Source organism: Camelina sativa, chromosome 17 (assembly GCF_000633955.1).
Source record: "Camelina sativa cultivar DH55 chromosome 17, Cs, whole genome shotgun sequence".
NCBI classification, from domain to species: Eukaryota; Viridiplantae; Streptophyta; class Magnoliopsida; order Brassicales; family Brassicaceae; genus Camelina; species Camelina sativa.
The window spans coordinates 24,650,294-24,672,828 of NC_025701.1; the positions used below are offsets into that span (position 1 = coordinate 24,650,294).

At 37.5% G+C, this 22,535-nt stretch overlaps 5 protein-coding genes across 5 annotated transcripts in view; 2 read left to right on the forward strand and 3 right to left on the reverse strand.

Annotated features, from left to right (window-relative positions):
- LOC104757944 overlaps positions 1–1,446 on the forward strand; it is an 8,390-nt gene extending 6,944 nt beyond the window's left edge. The window contains exons 4-6 of the mRNA XM_019238671.1: positions 418–869; positions 1,068–1,184; positions 1,274–1,446. Of these exons, the coding sequence (XP_019094216.1) occupies positions 418–869; positions 1,068–1,184; positions 1,274–1,426 (722 nt within the window). The 3' untranslated portion in view covers positions 1,427–1,446. The remainder of the gene's footprint in view (positions 1–417; positions 870–1,067; positions 1,185–1,273) is intronic.
- LOC104757943 (aspartic proteinase Asp1) lies at positions 1,418–3,552 on the reverse strand. Its single transcript, XM_010480738.2, has 8 exons — positions 3,270–3,552; positions 3,054–3,171; positions 2,740–2,966; positions 2,422–2,649; positions 2,184–2,322; positions 1,898–2,095; positions 1,744–1,816; positions 1,418–1,653 (listed from the first exon to the last, which is right to left on the reverse strand). Exons 1-8 carry the CDS (start codon positions 3,422–3,424, stop codon positions 1,559–1,561), a joined length of 1,233 nt encoding a protein of 410 aa, XP_010479040.1. The 5' UTR covers positions 3,425–3,552; the 3' UTR covers positions 1,418–1,558.
- On the forward strand, positions 10,815–12,429 carry LOC104757946 (dnaJ homolog subfamily B member 11). Its single transcript, XM_010480741.2, has 3 exons — positions 10,815–11,270; positions 11,350–11,768; positions 11,856–12,429. Exons 1-3 carry the CDS (start codon positions 11,055–11,057, stop codon positions 12,301–12,303), a joined length of 1,083 nt encoding a protein of 360 aa, XP_010479043.1. The 5' UTR covers positions 10,815–11,054; the 3' UTR covers positions 12,304–12,429.
- Positions 12,411–16,013, reverse strand: LOC104757945 (aldehyde dehydrogenase family 3 member H1). Its single transcript, XM_010480740.2, has 10 exons — positions 15,663–16,013; positions 14,453–14,521; positions 14,282–14,378; positions 13,988–14,194; positions 13,731–13,846; positions 13,537–13,641; positions 13,291–13,463; positions 13,123–13,213; positions 12,891–13,040; positions 12,411–12,803 (listed from the first exon to the last, which is right to left on the reverse strand). Exons 1-10 carry the CDS (start codon positions 15,876–15,878, stop codon positions 12,570–12,572), a joined length of 1,458 nt encoding a protein of 485 aa, XP_010479042.1. The 5' UTR covers positions 15,879–16,013; the 3' UTR covers positions 12,411–12,569.
- LOC104757947 (aminoacylase-1) lies at positions 20,188–22,171 on the reverse strand. Its single transcript, XM_010480742.2, has 4 exons — positions 21,222–22,171; positions 20,991–21,128; positions 20,525–20,764; positions 20,188–20,435 (listed from the first exon to the last, which is right to left on the reverse strand). Exons 1-4 carry the CDS (start codon positions 22,077–22,079, stop codon positions 20,334–20,336), a joined length of 1,338 nt encoding a protein of 445 aa, XP_010479044.1. The 5' UTR covers positions 22,080–22,171; the 3' UTR covers positions 20,188–20,333.

Consider the following 22,535-nt stretch of genomic DNA (forward strand, 5'->3'; position numbering starts at 1 on the left):
TCCGCAAAGCTTCTTGTAGCCATGGCTTTAGGTGACATATCTCAACACGAAGGACTAGCTAAAGCCACTGATACTCCTCTGGCTTGTCGCGCATTAATCAGTTTGATAGCGGAGGAACCGAGCAACGAGATGCAAATGGTTGTGATTTGTGCATTAGGAAACTTTGCAATGCATAGTAGAACAAGTCGTAAAGCTATAGCTGAAGCTGGTGGAGTGTGTTTGGTTCAAGAGATGCTTAGATCTTGTAACCCACAAGTTTCTACACAAGCAGCTCTAATGATCAAATCTCTCTTCTCAAACCATACACTTCAAGAATACGTCTCCGGTGAAATCATCAAATCTTTAACAAGTAGGTTTCCGATTCCGACTTCCAATTGCGATTAGAGAAATCAAAACACTCACCGATTTTTTATGCAGCTGCTATGGAGAGAGAGTTATGGACGACGGCGATGGTAAACGTGGAAATAGTAAGAACACTAAACGCGATTCTCACGACGTTTCCCAAACTCCGTTCGTCGGAAGCAGCCACCGCTTGCATCCCTCACTTAATTGGAGCTCTAAAATCCGGCGAGCAAGAAGCGAGAGCTACAGCAATGGATACCATATACACAATGCGACAATCGTGGACAACAATGCCGACGGAGATAGCGAAATCTCAGGCGGTTTTAGCGGCGGAGGCGATACCGGTTTTGCAATTGATGATGAAATCAAAATCTCCGGCTCCATCGAGCTTTCACGAGAGAGGTAACAGTCTCTTGAATTCTTTGCCGGGAAGTCTCACGGTGGCGATCAAACGCGGCGATAACCTGAAACGTTCCAATGCGTTTTGCAGATTAATCATCGATAATTGTCCCAGCAAGAAAACCAAGGTAATGTAATTTTGGTTTAACTTGGTTTAGTCCGGTTCTAGTCAATTCGGTGCAATTCAATCCCATTATGGCGGTTTAAAGTGGTTCAATCCGAGTGTCTAAGCAATTCGGTGCAATTCAATCCGAGTTTCGAAGCAATTCGGTGTAATCCAATCTTGTTTTGGCTACTCGATTTCATTTAACCGGGTTTTGGTTCAGGTTGTGAAACGAAGCAGCTCACCGGTTTGGAAAGAATCATTCACATGGGACTTTGCTGTACCTCCAAGAGGACAGTTTCTTGAAATCGTATGCAAATCTAACAACATCTTCCGAAACGTACGTAAAGATTCATCATTGTTTGTGTGTTTTTGGTACCAGATCTTTCACAAATGTTGTGTTTATGATTTTTTGTTAAATCTTTGCAGAAAAATATGGGAAGAGTGATGATCCCAATCGATAAAGTATTGACAGAAGGGAGTTACAGTGGAAGTTTCAAGCTGAGTGATGACAGCAATAAAGATGATTCTTCTAATAAAAGTCTAGAAATCGATATTGTCTGGTCCAATCAGACATTTTAATTTAATTATCATTTAAAATGGTACGGTGTTTCTAATTACTCAAACTTTTTCTGTAAATCGTGAATATTATTGTTCCTAAATTGCTTTTATGTAAGGAGTTTATATAGTATAAGTTAATGGTGATGTTATGACTTATGATCTAGGAAGCTTATTGCAATCTGCAGTAACCCATCCTAGTTGTTGTTTCTCGTTGTCGTAGATCACCATTAGCCCTTGCATAGATATATCTTCAAACATGACAAAAGGAAACACATATTCAGTTTTTAGTTAGAAAACATTACTATTGCAAAGTGTTAATGTTGTTTGTTTCTTCCTACCTCCGATTACGTTGGAGTCTTGTAATCCAACCTCACTTCCATTTAGTAGTCCTAAGCAGACGTTCCCAGTATTCTAAACAAGACAAATAAAAATATCATTATTAGTGACTAATTATGTGGTATGAAAACGAGTTTTTTTGGGTCTTATTCTTACAGAAATTATGAGATAAGATTCAGGTGGAATCTGGAGCTGAGTGTTTTTTCTGCCGTTTGTAAAGTTGATTGTTAAGGTCTTGAAGTAGGTCTTGACGTCAAGAACAGATTTAAAAGGCTTAGCTCCTTTCCAGCAGATTGGTAAAGTCTTATCCTCTTTCGCATCTTTTAACGGCGTGGCTTTTAGATCAGTTTCGATCTGAATCACGCGTAAAAGAGATTGATGCATCATGTGACATACATAGTGTCTTGAGTGTTATATGTTTAGTGTGTGTTCAGTTACGTACCAGCTTAACTATTGTTTGGTATGTTTTGCTGTTGAAATAAGTGTATGAGCTTCCTGTATCGAAAATGAGTTTAAGTCCTTTTAAACCTGTTGGCTTTCCGTTGAAAAGAATCTCGGCTGCTCCGGTCGTGTAATGGTTACTGAACACAAATAGATGAACATGAATCAGTTCTAGTAAACAACAATATAATCAATCTATCTTAAAAAACTGATCGATGCAAATATGTAAAGAAGTATACTCTGGTGACAATAACGGTGTCCATGCCACACCAGTGGAAGGAATAAGATTGTCTCCAAAGAACAAATAGCCTCCACCTTTAGAGCTTAAGCAATGTCCAACCACGTTTCTCGTTACTCCCGCGGAGACAAGCTGTGACAAGATGCTGATTTTGCCTTTCCCAAGCCCCAAAACTCCAGCAGTCGCAGGCGGAGGATGTGCACTAGGGAAACTCTGATCATAACCACACCTGAAAAAACAAAACACCAGAGTCCTTTCAAGAATTCAACATTTTTTCATCATCTCAAGATTCACATGTCTGTTTTTCTAGCTCACTCACCCGAATGCTAAACGAGGTTGGACGATCGCGCCATTTAGGGTGGTTAAAGGAAACTGATCAGTAACAAGTGCACCCATTGATGAACCTTGATCAGCATATTCAACTTCATAATCGCATTGTTCTTTCGGGTTTGGGCATTGAGGCTTGTTAGGCCAGTGAAGAGCCGAACAAATCGGGTCTGAACACGGGACAGTGTTTGCCTTAGGCGTGTACTGAAATGGAGGACCCTACAAACAAAACAGAGATCATCAAGAAAGGATAAAGTCTAATCTTGAAAAGAAAAAAAACATAATGGATCAAAACAATGTACATACCACTGTGCAGCCAGAGCAAGGAGCATTGCATTGAACCCAAGTGACATCACTACCAGTATCAATATCAAATTGAAAGGCCTTTGGAGGGTTTCCTATTTTAAGTAAGACCGAGTAGTATCTACAAAGCAAAAAAAAAAAAATCGAAAAAAAAATCAAAAGAAATTGTTTTTTGTTTGTGTGGATCAAGAAGATAGAGAAAACATTTGATGAGCTTACCCGAGAGGGAAGACGTTTCCGGAGAGAGGGAGGACGATTGAGGAAAGAGGAGATTTGGGAGAGGTAATACTAGAGAAGGTTTTGAAGATGGACGATCTTGATAAAGGAACTATAACCAAGAACAAGAACAAGAGAAGAGATAATCTTGAATTCATGTCTTTAATTTGTCGCTCTTTCTTGCTTGGACAACAAACAATCAAAAGCTTCTTCACAAAGAGATTAAAATAGGAGACGGATCTGAAGATTATAAGGTTTCGAGGTCAATGAATATAAGCGTGTGTGTTTGTTTACAGGTCAATGGTCATTATATAAAAGTCATATTCTAATTAATACTATATCCTAACAAGAAAAATAAATACAGCAATACATTAATTCTTTGTTTTTTTGTTCCAAAAAAGATATACTATAATTAAAGAATTTAATGTACACTGCTTATGATTTTTATATACTTTTCCCAATTTATCATTATTTTGCTGTTTTGGACGAGCAGATATAAATAATTTTGCTCTATTTTTAATTTAAGTTTTGTACCAAAATTAAGATGACTTTCGAGGTAAGAAGAGAATTATATTAAGGAGAGGAAGCTTCGTGGAACATATTGGATTTGGATTCCAACGCGGTTTTAGACACGGAAAGAGCTGTACTTGTGTGTTTGATGATTTTGACACTTTTAATTTTACTTTGTTCTAATCAAAAATTTTGACACTACTAATTAAATAAATTAAATAGTGAACAGTTCAGATCAGTTAATTATATAAATATTTATCAAATTTTTCTACCAAAAAAAAATAAAATTTAACATTTAACATGATAAAAGTTTCATAACGGTTGATCCTATCGGTTGAAATGGCGGTTTAGCCTTATTTTATAATAATAATTATGATGTTTCTGTTTTATTTGAGTCTAATCGGTTAATTGATGTGGAACTTACTTATAAAGAACAAATTATTTACTTTACTTTTGTTTATGGTGACCCGGTCCTAACGAATCGTGATTTAGTATGGGAAAGGTTAACATGAATTGGTCTCTCTAGAGACTCCCCTTGGTTTTTGGTTGGGAACTTTAATGAGTTGAAACAACCATGAAAAACGTGGAGGGAAGCTCCGCCATGCGTCTTCCTTTGTGGGTTTCAACACAATGATTCGACATTGTGGTTTATTAGAGTTTTCTGCGGTTGGAGACAGCTTGTCTTGGCATGGTTGGCAAGATAAGAAGCCAATTCGTTGTCGTCTTGACCGAGCTCTAGCCAATGAGAAACTTCATGACCTGTTCAAGATTCCTTTACGGAATATTTACCGATGATAGCTTCAGACCATAAACTGGGTTTAGCTTCTCTGGAAGATAAAGTTCAGCGAGGGAGGAGCATTTTTTATTTTGACCGACGGTGGCTTGAAAAAGAGGGTTTCTTTGGAGCTGTTTCAGAGGGTTGGGATGCTGGGGAAACAGGGTAATGCAGGGAGTAGAACGAGTAAATCGAGAAGTCAAACTTTGATAGTAAAAGCTTGAAGACTCGAGCTAAGATCTTGATGACTTGTGCAAGAAGAAACGAGATTCGAAGACTTGTGTTAAGAAGAGATATCTTCTGTATAATAAAATATTCAAGACCGTCTTACAAAGAAGCAAACAAAACACTTAAATAGAGAAGAGGATAAAGCCGCTAACCCTAATTAGATAATCTAGAAACATCTATAGCGTATCTTCGTAAAAGGAAATACATAATAAAAGGAAAATCCAAAACACCAACAAAAAGTAAAGGTTGAGAAGAAGCTTCTAGATGCTACATCACAGGGGTAACTGGAAACTTAATGGACAAAATCATTAGTGTCGCCAAGCCATTTCCCGATGACGGAAAGCGCAGGCCCCGTTCGGTCGGGAAACGATTGAGGAATTAAAGTCTCACTTAGCAACCACCCAGGCGGATGACTCTGTATCTGTTGAGGTTATTTCGGAGATGACTTGGAAGTTGCGAGAAGCTTATCGGGATGAAGAGATTTACTGGTATCAGAAAAGTCGGAGTCGCTGGATGCGTTTTGGGGATCAAAATACTAGCTATTTTCATGCCCAAACAAAATTAAGAAGAGCTAAGAATCGCATTGTCGGGCTGCATGACGAGGCTGGACATTGGATTACGGAGGAGACTAAGGTTTAGGATATAGCGGTCACTTATTTTCAGGAGGTCTTCACGTCCACAGATCCTGTGGATATTGAGGAATCGCTGGGTGAAATAAGCACGTCTATTACGGGTGAAATTAATGAGACACTGACGCAACCAGTCACAGAACAGGAAATCAAAGAGGCTCTGTTTATGATGCATCCTGATAAAGCTCCTTGACCGGATGGTATGACGGCCCTTTTTTATCAGCGTGCATGGGATACAATTAAGGCTGATTTAAAGCTTTCGGTAGAATCTTTCTTATAGGGTGATAATTTTGATAAACGCCTAAATAGGACAAATATTTGTCTTATTCCAAGAGTGGATAAACCGATCCAGATGACTGAATGGAGGCCAATTAGTTTATGCAATGTTGGTTACAAGATTATCTCGAAGATCTTATGTCAGCGTCTGCGTAAGTTTTTGCCAGCATTGATCTCTGAGACACAATCGGCTTTTGTGGAAGGACAGTTAATTACGGATAACATTTTGATTGCTCAGGAGATGTTTCACGGACTCCGCACTAACATCTCTTGTAAGGGAAAGTTCATGGCCATAAAAACATATATAAGTAAGGCCTACGATCAGGTAGAATGGTCTTTCATTGATCATTTATTGCGGAAATTTAGTTTTTGTGACAAATGGATTTTGTGGATCATGTGGTGTGTGACATCAGTTGAATATAGTGTTTTATTAAATGGTCAATCCCATGGGTCCATAATTTCTTCTAGAGGGCTTCGTCAGGGAGATCCCTTGTCACCTTATCTTTTTATCCTTTGGACTGAGGTTCTTATTGCAAATCTTCAAAAGGCAGAAAGTTCTAAACTTATTACGGGTATTAAGGTGTCGACTGCTTGTCCGGCGATTTCGCACTTATTGTTTGCAGATCATAGTCTGTTTTTCTATCGGGCCACGAAGGAGCAGTGTGAAGTTATTTTAGGGATACTAAGACAATATGAACGGATTTCTGGACAGCGGATTAACTTTCAGAAGTCCTCGGTTCAATTTGGACATACAGTGGATGTGGGTGTGCTTGAGGAATTTAAAGGCATCTTGGATTTTAGCATTTTGGGTGGTATGAATTCATACTTGGGCATCCCGGAAAGTCTTGGTGGGTCGAAAACTAAAATATTTTCCTTTGTTCAGGATCGGTTGCAAAAACGGGCCGGTGGCTATCCTGCTAGGTTGCTCTCTCGGGGAGGGGGGGAAGAGGTAATGATCAAATCGGTTGAGACCGCTGTCCCTACCTTTGTTATGTCATGTTTTCGACTTCCGAAAACAGTTACACGGAAACTTACTAGTGCGATCTCTAACTTATGGTAGAGCTCTTCAGAGGAAACACGAGGTTTACATTGGATCGCTTGGGACAGGTTGTGTGTTGATAAGATGGAGGGAGGTTTGGATTTTTGGTGTCTGGATGATTTTAATACCGCACTGCTGGCTAAGAAACTATGGCGGTTAATTTCAGTTCCAGACTCTTTATTTGCAAAGGTTTTCAAAGGACGATACTATAGACATTCTGATCCATTGGATCCAATTAAATCTTATTCCCCATCTTATGGATGGCGGAGTATGATTTTTGCTCGCTCTTCTGTGAACAAAGGACTCATTAAACGGGTAGGATCTGGGGACTCCATTTTAGTATGGTATGACCCCTGGATTCCTGCTCAATCCCCAAGACCAGTATTGCGTTCAGGATCGCCAGTCGATCCAACGCTTAGAGTTGAAACTTTCATTGACAGGAGTTCGCACTCCTGGAATTTGGCTTTGCTTTTGGCTTTTTTCGAGCCGGAGGATGTTGCCCTTATTTCTGCTTTACCTCTTGGCAATCTGACCACACCGGATAGATTGGGTTGGAATTTGACAAAAACCGGTGTATACACCGTTAAATCTGGATATCAAGCTTTACGCCAGAAACCATAAAAGCCTGTTTTCGGTCCCAATATTATTCCTCTACAGGCATTTGTCTGGCAGATTTGGTGTCCACCAAAAATTAGACACTTTTTGTGGCAAGCAATTACGGGTTGTATGGCGACAACAGCTAATATGCGGCGACGTGGACTAAGCTGTGACATGGAGTGTGCGCTTTGTGTAGGGACGGAGGAGACAGTCAATCATGCACTTTTCTTATGTCCTCCGGCTAGGCAGGTTTGGGGATTGTCTCCATTCCCGACATCTTCGGGTTGTTTTCCTTCAGACTCTATCTATGCAAACATGGATTCATTATTTTGGAGATTTCAGGACACTCCTTCGGTGGAGGTGTTTCCGTGGATTCTCTGGTATATCTGGAAGGCCAGAAATGATAAATTGTTAAGCAATTTGGACTCCAATCCATTAGCGATTTTACGGATAGCGGAAGAGGAGGCAAAGCTTTGGTCTTTAGCCCAAGAGGATCCCTTTGGATCTTCACCTCAGGGTGGCTTTCGACCTCTATCTATGTCTAAGGTTCATACTAGTGCTGCGGTTAACGGATATGGAACTAGTTACCGATGCTTTGTGGATGGATCTTGGAAGACGACTGACCAGTTTACAGGTAGAGGATGGCATTGCATTTCTCCTGAGGGGGAATCTCCCACTATGGGTGCATCTAACTCTCGCCGTAGCTTATCACCCCTCCATGCAGAAGTGGAAGCTCTCATATGGGCAATGCGGTGTATGATTAGTGCGGATAATGAGAAAGTTGTATTTCTCACAGACTGTTCTGATTTGGTGGAGATGGTTTCTTCGCCTTCCGAGTGGCCTGCTTTCAAGACATATTTGGATGTGATTAAAGAAGATAAGGATGAGTTCCTATTATAAACTGTAGTTCAGATTCCCAGATCCCAAATGGTAGTGCGCAAGGCCGGCCCGTACTCTGATGTGGCCTAATTGCTATTTAGGGTAATTTGTTTTCAATTCATATTGCATATAAATAACTGTAAAAATGAAAAGATGGGAAGGAGGTTAGGGGGAGTCGAACCATAAAACTGCATGATATAACATGAAAGGGGAACCACTAGACTATATTTTTCTCACATGTGTGGCCTTCAATACTAGTTTATAATCGGTGGCCTAAAGCACATGCTTTAGCTGCCTTATGGACTGGCCGGGCCTGGTAGTGCGGACAAACTGGCGCGTCGTGCTAGAGTGGAGTCACATCCAATTACCATTGTGAACAATTTTCCTGCTAACTGGCTCGTTTGAGTCAATTTTGTATATTGTTGGCAAAAAAAAAAGTTTCATGACGAGGCATTCATTAAAAAAAAAAATTTGGGTCGAATGCTGTGTAAAAAGGATTTGAGTCTAAATATCATATAATTCGACAAAAATCAGGTCCTTGAAGTTAAAAAGCCTTTGGGGTAGAGTTTTCTTTTTTCATGCTAACATATAAGTTTGCTAACATATGAGTGGACTTGGGTTGGGCGGTCCTAAAGTCCCAAATAAATAGAGTAGTCTATTAAAACCTTAATCATAGAGCTTAAATGTGTTTAGTGCAAGTTTTAATTTCTATATTTTTAATATTAATATTAAAGTTTGATTATTTCTTTTTTTATATATATAACATGTTTTCTTCGTATAACATGATTTGAAAATTGAAGACAATGTCAATATATAACAATGGGTTTTCATCAAAACTAAATCATAAACCCTAAATAGTAAAATCTAAACTCCATTGGTTTTACTTTTGTTTATCGGTTTGGTTGAAACCCAAAAACCAATAATGCCGTAAACAAACCGGTATTCGAAACCATCTACTGATCTACCTCTAATTATTCTTTATTTCAAAAAAAATAATAATAATATGAAACTAAACTAACCAAATCCATACCATACACTTCAATTTTTAAATAACTGTTAAGTTAGATGCATAGGCTGATAACCATACATAACAGGCCAAAAAGGCCTTCTCTAAACCTATTCTAAGCAGAATTATAAGGGCTTCTCTCTCATTCGCTTGCAATTTGGTGATTGCGGTTTATCAAAAGAGGGAAATAATTCGCTTGCAGATTGTTGCGTTATTCAATGAAGAAAGTGATCTAAAAGAACTTTAGTGAGCTATGAATCACTTAACGTGATTTTACGAGTTCACATCTCAACCGTAACCCTATATCTTGACTAATCATTGTTAATAATCCATATCTCCATATCACAGAACAACTGATTTTAAACCACAAGATCTCAATTTTGAAGACATGGCCCTGTTTGTTTCCTTGTTGGTTCTCCGTTTTTTTTTCATAATAAAAACTTTAACAGCTTTCATTGACTTCCACAATTGCAATCTATTGTATGTGTGTAATCCCCGACCATCCCCAATCTCCACTTTTTAGTGGGTCCCATGTCTAATCCTAGTACAACACCTTCCTTAATGGGCCTCATATCCTCTCACTAGGTCCGTGAGCCCATCAATATCCGACAGCCGGTTTGCTATGTCTGGGAAGCTTTAAAGACTTGTTACCGTCCCTACAAATCACCACATGATCTTTCGCTGTGTTTTGTCCTCAATCACACAGTTCTGATAGTGATTTCTTGGAAGGTCACCTATCCTAAGACTAATCCAGCTCAAAGCACGCTTAACTTTGGAGTTCTCTCAGGTCCCTTGACTGAAAAGATAAGTGCATTTGGTGATATAAGTGACCAAATCAATTTTTTTAAACTTTTCTGCATGTCCCTGAAATCGAGGTATGACAATTATATGTATGTCTTAACGAAGGTGGTTCAGATTTGAGATCAATTTGTCTGGCTAAGCTCAATTATTATTGGACCGATCTCATTCCCAATTATATAGCAAACCTGAACTAATTGTTAACCAAGAATAATTGAGCTTAGCCAGACAAATTGATCCCAACTCTGAACCACCTTAACCAACTTTCGGTTTACCTCAAATTCAATCGTTCTTTGTTTGTCACACTTATTAGGTCAACAAGCCCCCTTTAAATTCACAAAGAAATAAAGCCATAAATATATACTATTTTTTAATTAAAAACGAACTGAAATTTTAAGGAAATACAAAAACAATCATCGAAAGGTCAAATCTAAATTAATCAATAACCTGTTTACCTTTCTTGGCAAAACTGTTAGATCCAATTGGTAAATACGGTAACCAATTGTAATTTCCTTTCGCCAAGATAGAATGATTCCAAAAATTGGTATAAGTGAATGAACTCGGTAAATTTCATCGAGTTGCCAACACCAAAATATTCTTTCCTAACAATGGAATATATCTCAAAATCTTTTTTACTAACTAAAGCAACCAATCTTAGTTTTCCATGTATATAATTATATCATTACATTTTTACAAAAGTCAACTCCTAATCTTTTGGACAGTAGTCATATTTTTGTCATATATGAATATATATTATAGATATCGTAAATATTATGACAACAGCGACTCGTTATGAGATTGAGATGAAATAAATGAAAAAAAAAAAGATAGGTTTAAGCTAATTAGTAAATATGACGAGAGCGTTTCTTATCTTGAACCTTATTGATCTGTACTCCTATCTGTGTCGGTCAATAGCAAAAGATTTTGTCTAAAAAAGGAAGTTATGATAACAAAAACGTTTCAATTCTCTCATTCATCCATCTCCCGGAAACGTCTCTCTCTCTCTGTCTCTCTCTCTCTTTCTCTTTCTTTTTCTCTGTCTCCGCCGTGAATGGCAACACAAGGTATGGCTCAGCCATCGGCGAAGAAACGAAGCTTCATCCTCCGTGATCTCTTCAAACTTTGCCGATCAATCTCAAGTGTTTTGCCTCGTGAAAAACTTAAACATCATCATCATCATATTCATAAGGCTAAACATGTCACAAACGAATCCAAACGTGTTGATGAAGAACCTAAACGGAATAAACCTAACGCCTTCAAAGTCCAGGTTAGTTTCACAACAAAACATACGACTTAATTCTTTTGAGGTTCGGTAATATGTATTTGATAGATTTTATTTTCCCTAGGAAACGAAGGGGACGGGTGATAATAATGATGTGGAAGGTGTGGGTCTTTGTAAGGTTCGTAGCTATAGATATGTCAACACCAATACCAATTTCGTGGGGAACAAGAAACGATCATCTCTTTCAAGAAGTTGTAGCCACAACACGGCCACGGATACCTCAACCAACTCGACATTGCGGAGCTTATCGTATGTAGGGAGGAACAACAGGATGACGGAATCCGGTAGATTTATGCCAACACTTATGAGATCTTCAACCACGGTTCCAAGGAGCTTTGCGAATCAGATTTTGTATTCGACCTCCTCTGCCAGAGTGGCCAAACCTTCTCCAACAGAGAAGAAGCTAAGATGCACGCTTGAAGAGCTATGCAACGGATGTACCAAGAAGATCAAATTCAAGAGAGATGTTATTACCAGCTCAGGGTTGGTTCTGTTTCTTTACCTAACTTGGCAACGAGGTTACGAAAAGAAGACTATATAACTAACTTACTAAATTTTTGTGTTGTGTAGGCAAATGTGTGAGGAGGAAGAGATGGTGGAAATAAAAGTGAAACCAGGATGGAAAGGAGGAACAAGACTAACATTCGAAGGCAAAGGAAACGAAGCAATGGGGAGTACTGTACCGGCTGATTTGATATTCGTGATAGTTGAGAAAGAGCATGAGGTGTTTCAAAGAGAAGGAGATGACCTCGAAATGGCGGTGGAAGTCTCTCTCGTCGAAGCTTTAACGGGATGCGAGCTCTCCGTTGCTTTACTTGATGGTGACAATATGAGTTTGAGGATAGAAGATGTGATTTACCCTGGATATGTTACAGTTGTTCAAGGCAAAGGCATGCCAAAATTAAAGGAGAAAGGGAAGAGAGGAGACTTGAGAGTTCGGTTTCAGACTAAGTTCCCACAACAACTTACAGATGAACAAAGGGCAGAGATTCATAGCATTCTTGAAGATTCTTCTTGATCTGTTGCTACACAACTCTCTTTCCCTTTATACGGGAACTTTTACAACATGGTTTAGATAAAAAAATCACTCTGTGTCATCTTTGTTTGTAAACAACTAAGTTGAAATGAAGAAACCGGTTACCAATCTTTTATTTATCGACTTAAATATTCATCCACAATAAAACAAATCATATATCTTTGACAACAAACCATGTTCATAGGGTAAAAAAAACCGAGAAAGTAAGATACAAGGGGAAGTGGTATTCATGTTTTAGTCTTAGCCGTTTAAGATAAACCTAGAAGGACTTTGAATATATTGAATATATTGCTGTCGACAAGGGCTTTTAACAACCTAAGCTTTCCTCTCGAGTACGGTGGGTACCTGACTGGGGCATCACCAAATAGGCTTCTGTAGAGAACAGCCTTCTTGTGACTGAAAGCATCAAATGAGAATTTACCATGGTAAGCACCCATTCCACTTTCACCAACTCCTCCGAATGGTAATGTGTGAAGTGCAAGCTGCAAAACATCGGTTTTATTATGATAAATTGCTAAAGTGTGTATGTATCTAGCTTAATAGATCAGATAGAGCTAGTGTTTTTTTACATGAACAGCTATGTCGTTGACCACTATGCCTCCAGCGGAAACTGTCATGGCGAATCTCTCTTTCAGTTTCTGGTTATGGGTAAACAAGTATGCAGCCAGTGGTTTTGGTCGAGAATGAATCACGTCAAAACTCTCTTCCAAGTTGTTGAGCTGTAAAGAACAAAAGAGCTCGTTAAAGTTGCCTCCAAGGAGATGAAGCAGAGCCTATATAGAATGTAAAAATGGTTCCTACCGTGATGATTGGGAGGAGAGGGCCAAATATTTCTTCACTCATGATCAAAGAATCTAATGGTACATCAAGCAAGATTGTTGGAGCAATTTTCCTGAATGATGTAAACTAAAGATTAGCATAAGGAAACTAAGGGATGATGAGAATATAATATAACAGAGAGGAACTCACAGGTTCTCTCTGTCTTTGTCACCACCGTAGACGATTTTGTCAGAAACATCCTTCTCTTCTAACAGCTTGGATAGGCGATCAAAGTGGTTTGAGTTTACAATACGTGACATATCTTTCGAGTCCATAGGCTTCTTCCCATAAAATGTCTCCAATTCATGCTTCATGGCATCAATCTTGGGAAGAGAGAAGAAAAAGGTCAAAAACAAAAGTGCATCAAGGGAGCTATCTTAAGGTTCTTAACCTTACCAATTTTGGAGCAAATTCCTTTGTTGTCAAGATGTAGTCTGGAGAAACACACGCCTGACCATTGTTGCAACCCCATTTGCCTGCGATTATCCGCCTGACAGTAACCTTCAGTATACGTAAAGAAGACACTACATTAACCTCAGTACAAACAAAACATTATGCAGGAGTCGTGATATAAAGAAGTATTTCAGTACTTTCAAATCGGTGTTTGAGTCTACTACAACAGGAGATTTTCCTCCAAGCTCCAGGACAACTGGTGTGAGATGCTTTGCAGCTGCAGTCATTATGACACGCCCGATTTTCGAACTACCTAACCAAGCAAAAGTAGGAATCTTTTAGTCTCCTGAAAGAAAATTTACTAGAATAGTGCGTTTCATGTTGCTCCTCACGTATGAAAACTTTGAGGGATAACTTTTGAAAGAAACACATTATGCCAAGTTTTAATAAGAACCTGTGTAGAATATTTTGTCCCACTTTTGATCCAGCAGAAGAGTTGTCTCATTAACATTTCCTTCGATAACTCTCACCGCAGAAGGGTCTAGATACTGTTCCAATAACTTTGCGAGCAGAGCAGACGATGCTGGAGCCAGTTCTGATGGCTTTAAGACAACAGCATTTCCAGCAGAAATTGCACCAATTACAGGATCAATAGACAGCACTTGCAAGAAACAAGAAACTGTCAGAGTTCATCCAAAATGTATAAATACATTAAGAGTGCAAATCCAATCAATTAAGAGGGACATACAGAAGGGATAGTTCCAAGCCGAGATTACTAGGACAACTCCAAGAGGCTCAGACACAATCTCGGCCGATGCAGGAAACGTCGTTAGGGAAGTCTTTGCCTAAAAGCAAAACAGAACAGTAAATAACATAGCTTGACAACAAAACTCTGCAGAAACTTTAATCCAAAGCACACCTTATCCGGCGCCATCCAGTTTTTTAGCTGCTTAAGAGCTAACTTGCACGAGTTCCTCAGTAGAGCTACCTGCATAATTAGTCAAACATCATAATCAGATAACAGCTAATGTAATCAAGATTAGTCTTTGTCAAAAATCGACAGCTTAGGGCCAAAAGTGATAAAGACCATGGACCACTAAAGAATTGGCAGAACCACAAACTAATCAACTCAAGGGTAACTTGTGTTGGTAACATTAAATGAGGAAAGGACAGTTTTCGAAAGCTCTGTGTGGGTGTCATTGGATGTAAACGTTGTTACAGAGTTAAGGAACAAAAGTAATGGAAAACGTGGGAATCCATACAGGTAGGTGTATCAGTTGCATAAAGATATTAAATGCGTATTGCTTTCAAGAGGACCCCAATATTATTTAGAGTATTGGTTCCTACATCCAACAAACATAAAGTTACCAGCAGTTTTGATCTGAGTACACTATTAAAGTTATGAAACAAAAGTTGCATTGAAGTTGGTATTGTACAAATGTTGACACACAACATCATCGACGTAGCCAACTAAGGTGAAAAGATATTAATGACTCCGACCAAGTTGGAGAAATATACTAATCGAATTTAAAGAGAGGTATGGCTAATATATGAAAGAGACACTAATTCAAGAAAATATCTCACTAGACAAATTATGTACGCCGCAAAGATATTGCAACTGGTCCTTGATGGTTTTAACCGACGCTTACAACTAATTATAGAGGTGAGAGCATGCTTCTTATTATTTTACGCAAAATCCACCAAATATAAAACAGAAACACCAAGTTCAAACTCAAGTCGACAACAAATAAAACACTAAGACTAGTACCAGGTAATATGCTTTTGTACTAATAAATCAACATATTTAGGAACTAAGTCTACCTCGAATAAAACAATAAAGACTATCACAAACTAGTAATTTAGAGGGTAACCAATTAGCTAATTCACACTGTAATTAATTACAAATTAGCTTCTAGTTTTCGTGAATCCTATATTACCACAATGCCACAACACGTTTGATCACACTGTAATAAATGGATCTTCAATTTTAAAATTTCAAAAAATTCAGAAACTAGATTCGAGTTAGAATTGATCACCAATCTCAAATCTAACAAGCTAAAGAAAGCGAAAGCATAATAAATAAGAAAGAAGGAAAAGGAAAAAAAAAAAAACAGAGTTTGTTAAGAGACCTCAAAGACAGAAGATTCAAGCTCAGGCTTGCCGAGATCGTGGCGAAGAGCCTCGACGATGTCATGCTCATGGTTATCACAAATAACCAAGAGTTTCTTAAGCTGAGTAATTCTCCAGTCATAACCACGAGTCACTCCATCATCAAAGCTCCGACGAAGCTCGTTCACCAAATCACTCGCTTCCGCCGCTCCAAACACCTTCTTCGCTGCCGCCATTCCACGAAACGTGTGCTAATCAAAGACGTTACGCAAAAGATGTCACGGGAAAGAGAGAGAGAGAGAAGGAGAGAAAAGAACAAATATTGAGTTCGGATCCCGAGAAAAAAACTGATATTGATTTTTTTTTTGTTAAATGAATGATAAATAATAAATATTCTTCTCGTATAAGATATTGACGTTGCTCGTGTCACCAAAAACAAAAAAAAATGTGATAATATCTTTTACTTTTTCTTATTTTCTTTCTCGATATTGATTATAACAAAAAGGCGAGCGTTTCAATATATTCATTCACTTATATTTATAGACATGTCGAAAAAAAATAAGAAGGAAACATTAATCTATAAATAGAAATATATATATAATGAAGACATCAAGATATTTTTTAAAAATATATGTATATAGAATGAAGACCAAAATAAGAATAAAATAAAATAAAAATAAGAATAAGGTAAGGATGATAATGTAATGGTGCGTGTAACGTATGAGTGATGATGTAAAGAGAAGAGGCGTGTGGGTATAACTCGCGGAGCATAAGCGAACTCACAACTCACGTGTCATGAGCGTGAGATACACGTGCGGTATGTGCGAAGTGTGATGGACACTGATCTGGGTGGGTTGGTGGGAGAAGTTGAGATTAGGCAAGACGACGGACCATATTGTATTATTGATATTTTTGGGTAGAGAGAGTTGGGCAAATTAGCTGTGTTTTACCGGGTCAAGGTTTTCTATTTAAATTCCACTCTTGTTCTCTTTTAATATCTTATCTACTTTTATTTTGGGTGTGACTTAAAGACATTACTAGAAGGTGGAATTGTCTTTTTTTTTTTTGTTTCCGTGTACTAGTCAAAAAAGAAAAAAAAAATTTGATGGAATTTTTTTTGCTATGAATAATATAATTTTTTTATAGAATTAATGAAATTTTGTAGTATATGATGATAATAGGCCTAGACATAAAAACCAAAATCTAAAATTAAAAATTTGGTTACAAAATTAGACCGAATAGTCACAAAATTTAAACGTAGTCTAAATGTTTATATCTGAATTAGTTGAATTGAATCGTACAAAAAACCGAGCTGTATATCAGAAAATCCAAAATAAAATTATATATCCTAACATATTAGTTATAGTTATAATTTTATAATCAAAAATATCTGAAATAACCTGGATATCCAAAAAGCATTGTTATATTTGTCAAAATTGTACAATTGTTTTGCAAAATCTACCAAACTTTATTAAAATTGAACAACTTTTTTTGTTTAATTTGAAAACCAATCCAAACCCGACACCTATTAAAACCAAAACTGAACTGAATAATTTATAAAAACTGAACGAATAATAATTTATCTTACCCAAAATTATCTTAATCCTAGAAATTACACATCAATATGATTACATGAAAAGCTCTTAATTAACAAACTGTAACAGAAAAAAAAAATAGAAAAGAAAAAACAAAATCAAGAGAAAAATAGGAAAAACACTGGAGGAGAAGGATGTGTATTCCTATATTTCAAACTTGGTATAAACTTTGATGCGATTACTTATTTTGTTTATTTGGTTGTGATACATAGGAACACTAATTCAAGAAACAATGTTAATGATGCTGCAAGGAAGTTCTATGACAGATTCTAATTAGGAAAGGTCTATTATATATATCATGGGAATAACTTACACATGCTAACAAGCAGTTCAAGACGGTTCATAATGATTATGAGATGACACTGAATGAAAATTTAGAGGTTGAGATCACATCTGAGTGATGGTATACATAAATCTAGTTACAGAATGCATATCGCAGTTGTGCTACTTTTGACTTCAATGAGTTAACCTGGGATACAATAACTCCCATCAATGAATACATAACTCTTTCTTTGTTTTGGTTACTGAGCAAAGAAACTGAAAGTGAACACATCCATCAGTTAAGAAAGCAATGGACAAAAATCTGTTACCTACCTTTCTTGAGTCTATTAATTGATTCTCCTAGAGTTTTTGAATCTTGATTGAATTGATTTCACATTTCCCCTTTTGCCAGGCAAACCCTTTTCTTTTTTTTACAGGAATGGTGGACCTCTCTATAGATACCATATTTGCTTCTCCACTCTTTTCTCTTCTGTTTTTAAAGTCGTGGTAAAGCAAGCAACCAGAGCGGACATTGAGGCCAAGCAAGCAAGCCATGTACATTCGGCCTTGTCTTGTATTAGTAAATTTTCGGCTTTCTATTGGTAGGGTGTATAATTATGAATGTTGAGTTGTCAAGTTCGAATCATCTTGTGATCTCTTTTAACATTTTCTATAAAAAAAATTTCAATAGTTTGTAGGCCCAAATTTTGTTTGAGCTTAAGGCATTGATGATTGATGATCGTGACCTCTATTAACGTTTTTTTTTTGATATTTTCATTAATTTGTAGGCCCAATTTTTTTTAACTTGCGGTATTGATGCTCTGGACTGGCTCTGGTCACAACATATTGTAAACTCTTTTGTGGGTCACAACAAATTTCAGACAGTAAATTTTGGAACCACGGGGGTCTTTGTAAACTTTCTGATGGGTCTTTATTGGAATTAAATTGATTCAGATCGTAGTGTGAAACATCTTTAGAGGAGGTGGGTTCTATTCCTACAGAAAGTGGTAAGACTTTGTGTGTGGGCAAGAATAGAATTGCGCATGAGAATATTATTTTGTTGTTCTCTTTCCCGGCTTTGTGAGGTTTAATAAAAGCAAAGAAAGTTTTATTTGCTTTTTCTGATACAACGCTGGACTGAAACTGACTTATTGAATGTCAGCTTTGATCTTTTACATGCATGCCATATAGTTCCTATATTAAGTGACGCACATCGTTTCGGAGTTCATAAATTGTTTTTCTGAGCTCCCCATCCTTGGTACTCTTAGACCTTATTATGTAGCACGTGTGATATGTTGATATCAATATCGGAACGATTGTTAAATTACGAGAGAGATACTCTAGTGTGTAATCACCGACCCATCTCTTACGGGTGGCAAGAGGGATTGCATCATCAGTATCAGGTCCATGATGTAGTTTATGTAGTAAGTCTGTCAAGTCCCTAAGGATGGCATAAGCATCATGATGATTGGTTGTTTTTTTGGTGAAAGCACTGCCCATTGGAAAGAAAACAAATATATGCGCATTATACATTATGACAAACAAAGAAAGATTCATAATATCATCCACGCCAACAAAGAATGTAGTTTCTTCTTACTCTTGAAGATCACCAAAGATAACATAAGAAAATATTTTACAACTTCCTTCGTTTTGCCCACTATATTTAGTGCTTCGACTGTGAATATACAGAAAAAAAATATTCAAGTAAGATTATATCGCCAGCCATAGGCAAACGAACATGGCCTAGTGTTTGAGTATTTGACATGATATTGGTGGTAAAATCTACTTATCGGGAGAGAATTTTCTAATTTCATGAAACCATCAGATTCATTCTGCCTATACAGAACATCAGCTCTTGAAATGTAACCATCAGATTCTTGCGTAAGAAGATCGCCAACTAGCTGACTCATGTAGTAGTTTCTTCTGCCATTGATTTAGTAACTTCCTCAGCAAGAATCTGCCTATACAGAACAGCAGCTCTTGAAATGTACTTAGCCTTGATTTGCCACTGTCCGTCCATCCATGTTGCTTGAAGAACACGTGAGCACGGTTGTTGCCACCTAAAATCATCGTCCATGAGTTTACCTACAAAAAAAATGTAGCATTCTTTAATGATCCTTGATCTCACATGTACCAAAATGATTTCTAGTTTTTGGCTCAAAGCTTTCAAAAATCTATTGTCGATTAATCTTTTCTATCATTGTTTCTTTGTTGTTTTGGCATTGGGGAATGCTCTTCTCGTTTGTGTTTTAAACATTGGATTTTCAGAATCCTCCTCTTGTTGTATTTGTTTTCAACTTTAATGGAATGAAAACAAACTTTAGCCCAAAAAAAAAAAGGAGCTAATATTCTTGAATTTCCGCGTTTGTCCATTTCTTGCTCTTGAAACTTTTAAACCATAAAATTGATTATTATCCAAATTTTAGAATTTTTCTTTTAACGGTTTTCCTTCTTTTTGAACAACCACTGACAGAGTCATATTCTAGTTAAGGTGCATGTGGTTGGGGAAAAAAAAAAAACTGATGTGTGAGAAGAAGGATTTTTGAGGTGTATATCGTGAGACAAAAAGATTATACATTAGGCCAAACAAACTCATAGTTTAGAATCAAGCTTTTATTCAATGCAATAGATATGTAACAACTTTTTTGAGAGCTCAAAGATCAACATATTCTAAAATCCTGCTCCAAGCACGAACCACATTTCTTTTAGAAGTTTGAGAATTTTGTAGACAAATCACATAATCTGATATTAACAAAGGGTTATTACTTAACTATAAGCAGCCACTTAGGATATCACAAGGCTAGAGTGAATGTATTGCTTGCATCCATACATGTTTCAGATCACTTGACCAGCAGATACTCCCTCAAAGGAACTTAGTGCGCTGATAACCGATTCATATACCTCTATACCTTTCATGAACACAGTATCTTTAAGGAACTGAGGCCAAGAGAAAATGTTTATATCAGTATTGTGATTAATACATATAATTCAAAGATATCAATACAGAATATCATCATGCCAAATACCTCGTTATGGTCATGCACTAAAACAGGAGTATTACTCATTGGAGAGAAACCCAAAACCGGAATTCCCAAAGTGCGAATAAAGCGTGAATCCGTAGTTGAAAGCAAAACTTCAGGCTTTGCGAGTTTTCCTCCCGTTGCTTTAACAGCTTGCTTGAAGATAGACCACCAAGGATTCGAATCATCTATTGGATTCATCATGGCTCGTCCTAAATGGTCTCTTAAATTTCCTTTCAGTTTTATCTGGTGGCAAGAAAAATACAGCAAAATGATTATTCTACCTAATTAAGAGCCAAGAACAGTTGAGATTTGCATAGCCATAAAATGTTATTTCTCTCCTTTGCTGCATTTGGTGCTAAATTCTTAACCAAGGAAGACCATAGAAGGATCACTCCTTAGACAGATTAAAAAAGAAAGAGCTAAAGAATATTCTATAACCAACACAAACAACATCTAGTTTAATTCTTACTATGTAGGTCATGTTCCTAATAGAAGGAGCCCATTCTTCAGCAATTCTTTTTTCCATAAGATCTGGATCTGCCGTAGGAGGCAACCTTAGATCATACCCAGCTTCTGCTTCTGAGGGCTGCATGTTCATCACAAACCCCTAAAAACACACACACGCACACTTAAAACAAAATCTCATACGTACACATCAAAAAAGAAAAATTGCAAAACTGAAATCATCAACGTAACTCACAGTAGTAGAAGGAGTTCCAGCTTTAAGATAAACTGGATTCACAGAGATAACTTCAGAATTTGCAGCTTTCCCAGCTTTGACTAAATCAAACTGCGTCTCTCTAAACTTAGATATCAACTCAACACTCTTCATCAAATTCTCCATAGCTGAATTATCATACAACTTAGCATCATGCCCTGGGATGCCTTCAGCTCGTATAACAAGATGCCATGGAGTACGTTCAGCGTAAAACAATCTGAACTCATCTCCAGGACTCGCTTGCCCTTCATCCATGACAAATCCTAAATTCAACTCTGTAAATTCCGAAGATGCCGCGAACTTCATCATCCCGTCGAATCCACCGAGCTCTTCTTCAGGAACGTATGAGATATGAACAGTACGAAGAGGAGAGAAGCCTCTTGATTTCAGATTCTTGATTGCTTCAAGGTACTGAATACCGATACACTTGTCATCTTGCGCGCCACGAGCGTAGATATGACCATCCACGGTTCTGTGAGCCGAGAACGGTGGATGAATCCATTTTTCGGATTCAGCGGGAACAGAATCGAGGTGAGAGTTAAAGAGAATCGAAGGAAGGTTAGAGTTTGAGCCTAGCCATGTGAGGAGAAGAACTGGCTTACCAGGAACAAACTCGATTGTTCGAGAAGTTAGACCTATTGATCTTGCTTGATCAAGAAGAAACGAGACTGCTGCGGTGTAGTTAGGGTTTGGATGAGCGGTGTTGATTCTTAAGTATTGTTGGAATCTTGTGATTGGTGTATCTTCTTCGTTTTCGCTGTTTGATCGAAGTGAGAAGATGATGGAGAAGAGGAAGAGAGTCCAGAGAAGAGAATACACCGCCCCAGAATCTTTCGCCATGGATTTGTAGTTGGAGGAGTGATTACCGATCTGAGGATGAAGAAGAAGAAGAGCTTTTGCTATTTTTATTGTGACTTGAGCTTGACCGACGAACTGTGGATGGAAATGGTCTTTTAAAAAATTATTAAACAAGAGACCATGTCATATATTCAAATCATTTGTATCGTGCGGGGGATATTTTCAATATCTAGTCTTTTAAAAATGTATCCGTTTAAGATTAGTAGATATTATCTTACATCTCTTAATGTAAACTGATCCGACTTCACAATCTTTACTAAAACGCATAGAATATGTTAATTTTCTAAAAACTTAAGTATACGAAGGTTGACTTTGCTATTGGTTTTATCATTTATGATGTAAAAGCACTTGTGATTTCAAAGTCTTAAGTTCTCATTTATTGTAAAATAGTTTGGGTTTATATGTAGTTTAGTTACTGTGGTTCAAAAATCATTTATT

What these genes read in the sequence shown, in the direction of transcription:
- LOC104757943 (XM_010480738.2), bottom strand. Translation starts at nt 3,424, where the DNA reads ATGAATTCAAGATTATCTCTTCTCTTGTTCTTGTTCTTGGTTATAGTT. An exon ending in GGAAACGTCTTCCCTCTCGG is followed by an intron (nt 3,172 to 3,269) that starts GTAAGCTCATCA and finishes TTTGCTTTGTAG; the next exon opens with ATACTACTCGGTCTTACTTA. An exon ending in ACCAAACAATAGTTAAGCTG is followed by an intron (nt 2,096 to 2,183) that starts GTACGTAACTGA and finishes CGCGTGATTCAG; the next exon opens with ATCGAAACTGATCTAAAAGC.
- LOC104757946 (XM_010480741.2), top strand. Translation starts at nt 11,055, where the DNA reads ATGGCAACACAAGGTATGGCTCAGCCATCGGCGAAGAAACGAAGCTTC. An exon ending in CTAACGCCTTCAAAGTCCAG is followed by an intron (nt 11,271 to 11,349) that starts GTTAGTTTCACA and finishes TATTTTCCCTAG; the next exon opens with GAAACGAAGGGGACGGGTGA. An exon ending in GATGTTATTACCAGCTCAGG is followed by an intron (nt 11,769 to 11,855) that starts GTTGGTTCTGTT and finishes TGTGTTGTGTAG; the next exon opens with GCAAATGTGTGAGGAGGAAG.
- LOC104757945 (XM_010480740.2), bottom strand. Translation starts at nt 15,878, where the DNA reads ATGGCGGCAGCGAAGAAGGTGTTTGGAGCGGCGGAAGCGAGTGATTTG. An exon ending in GGCTTGGAACTATCCCTTCT is followed by an intron (nt 14,195 to 14,281) that starts GTATGTCCCTCT and finishes GTTTCTTGCAAG; the next exon opens with TGCTGTCTATTGATCCTGTA. An exon ending in TCAACGACATAGCTGTTCAT is followed by an intron (nt 12,804 to 12,890) that starts GTAAAAAAACAC and finishes GATGTTTTGCAG; the next exon opens with CTTGCACTTCACACATTACC.
- LOC104757947 (XM_010480742.2), bottom strand. Translation starts at nt 22,079, where the DNA reads ATGGCGAAAGATTCTGGGGCGGTGTATTCTCTTCTCTGGACTCTCTTC. An exon ending in CTGGAACTCCTTCTACTACT is followed by an intron (nt 21,129 to 21,221) that starts GTGAGTTACGTT and finishes GTGTGTTTTTAG; the next exon opens with GGGTTTGTGATGAACATGCA. An exon ending in TAGTGCATGACCATAACGAG is followed by an intron (nt 20,436 to 20,524) that starts GTATTTGGCATG and finishes TCTTGGCCTCAG; the next exon opens with TTCCTTAAAGATACTGTGTT.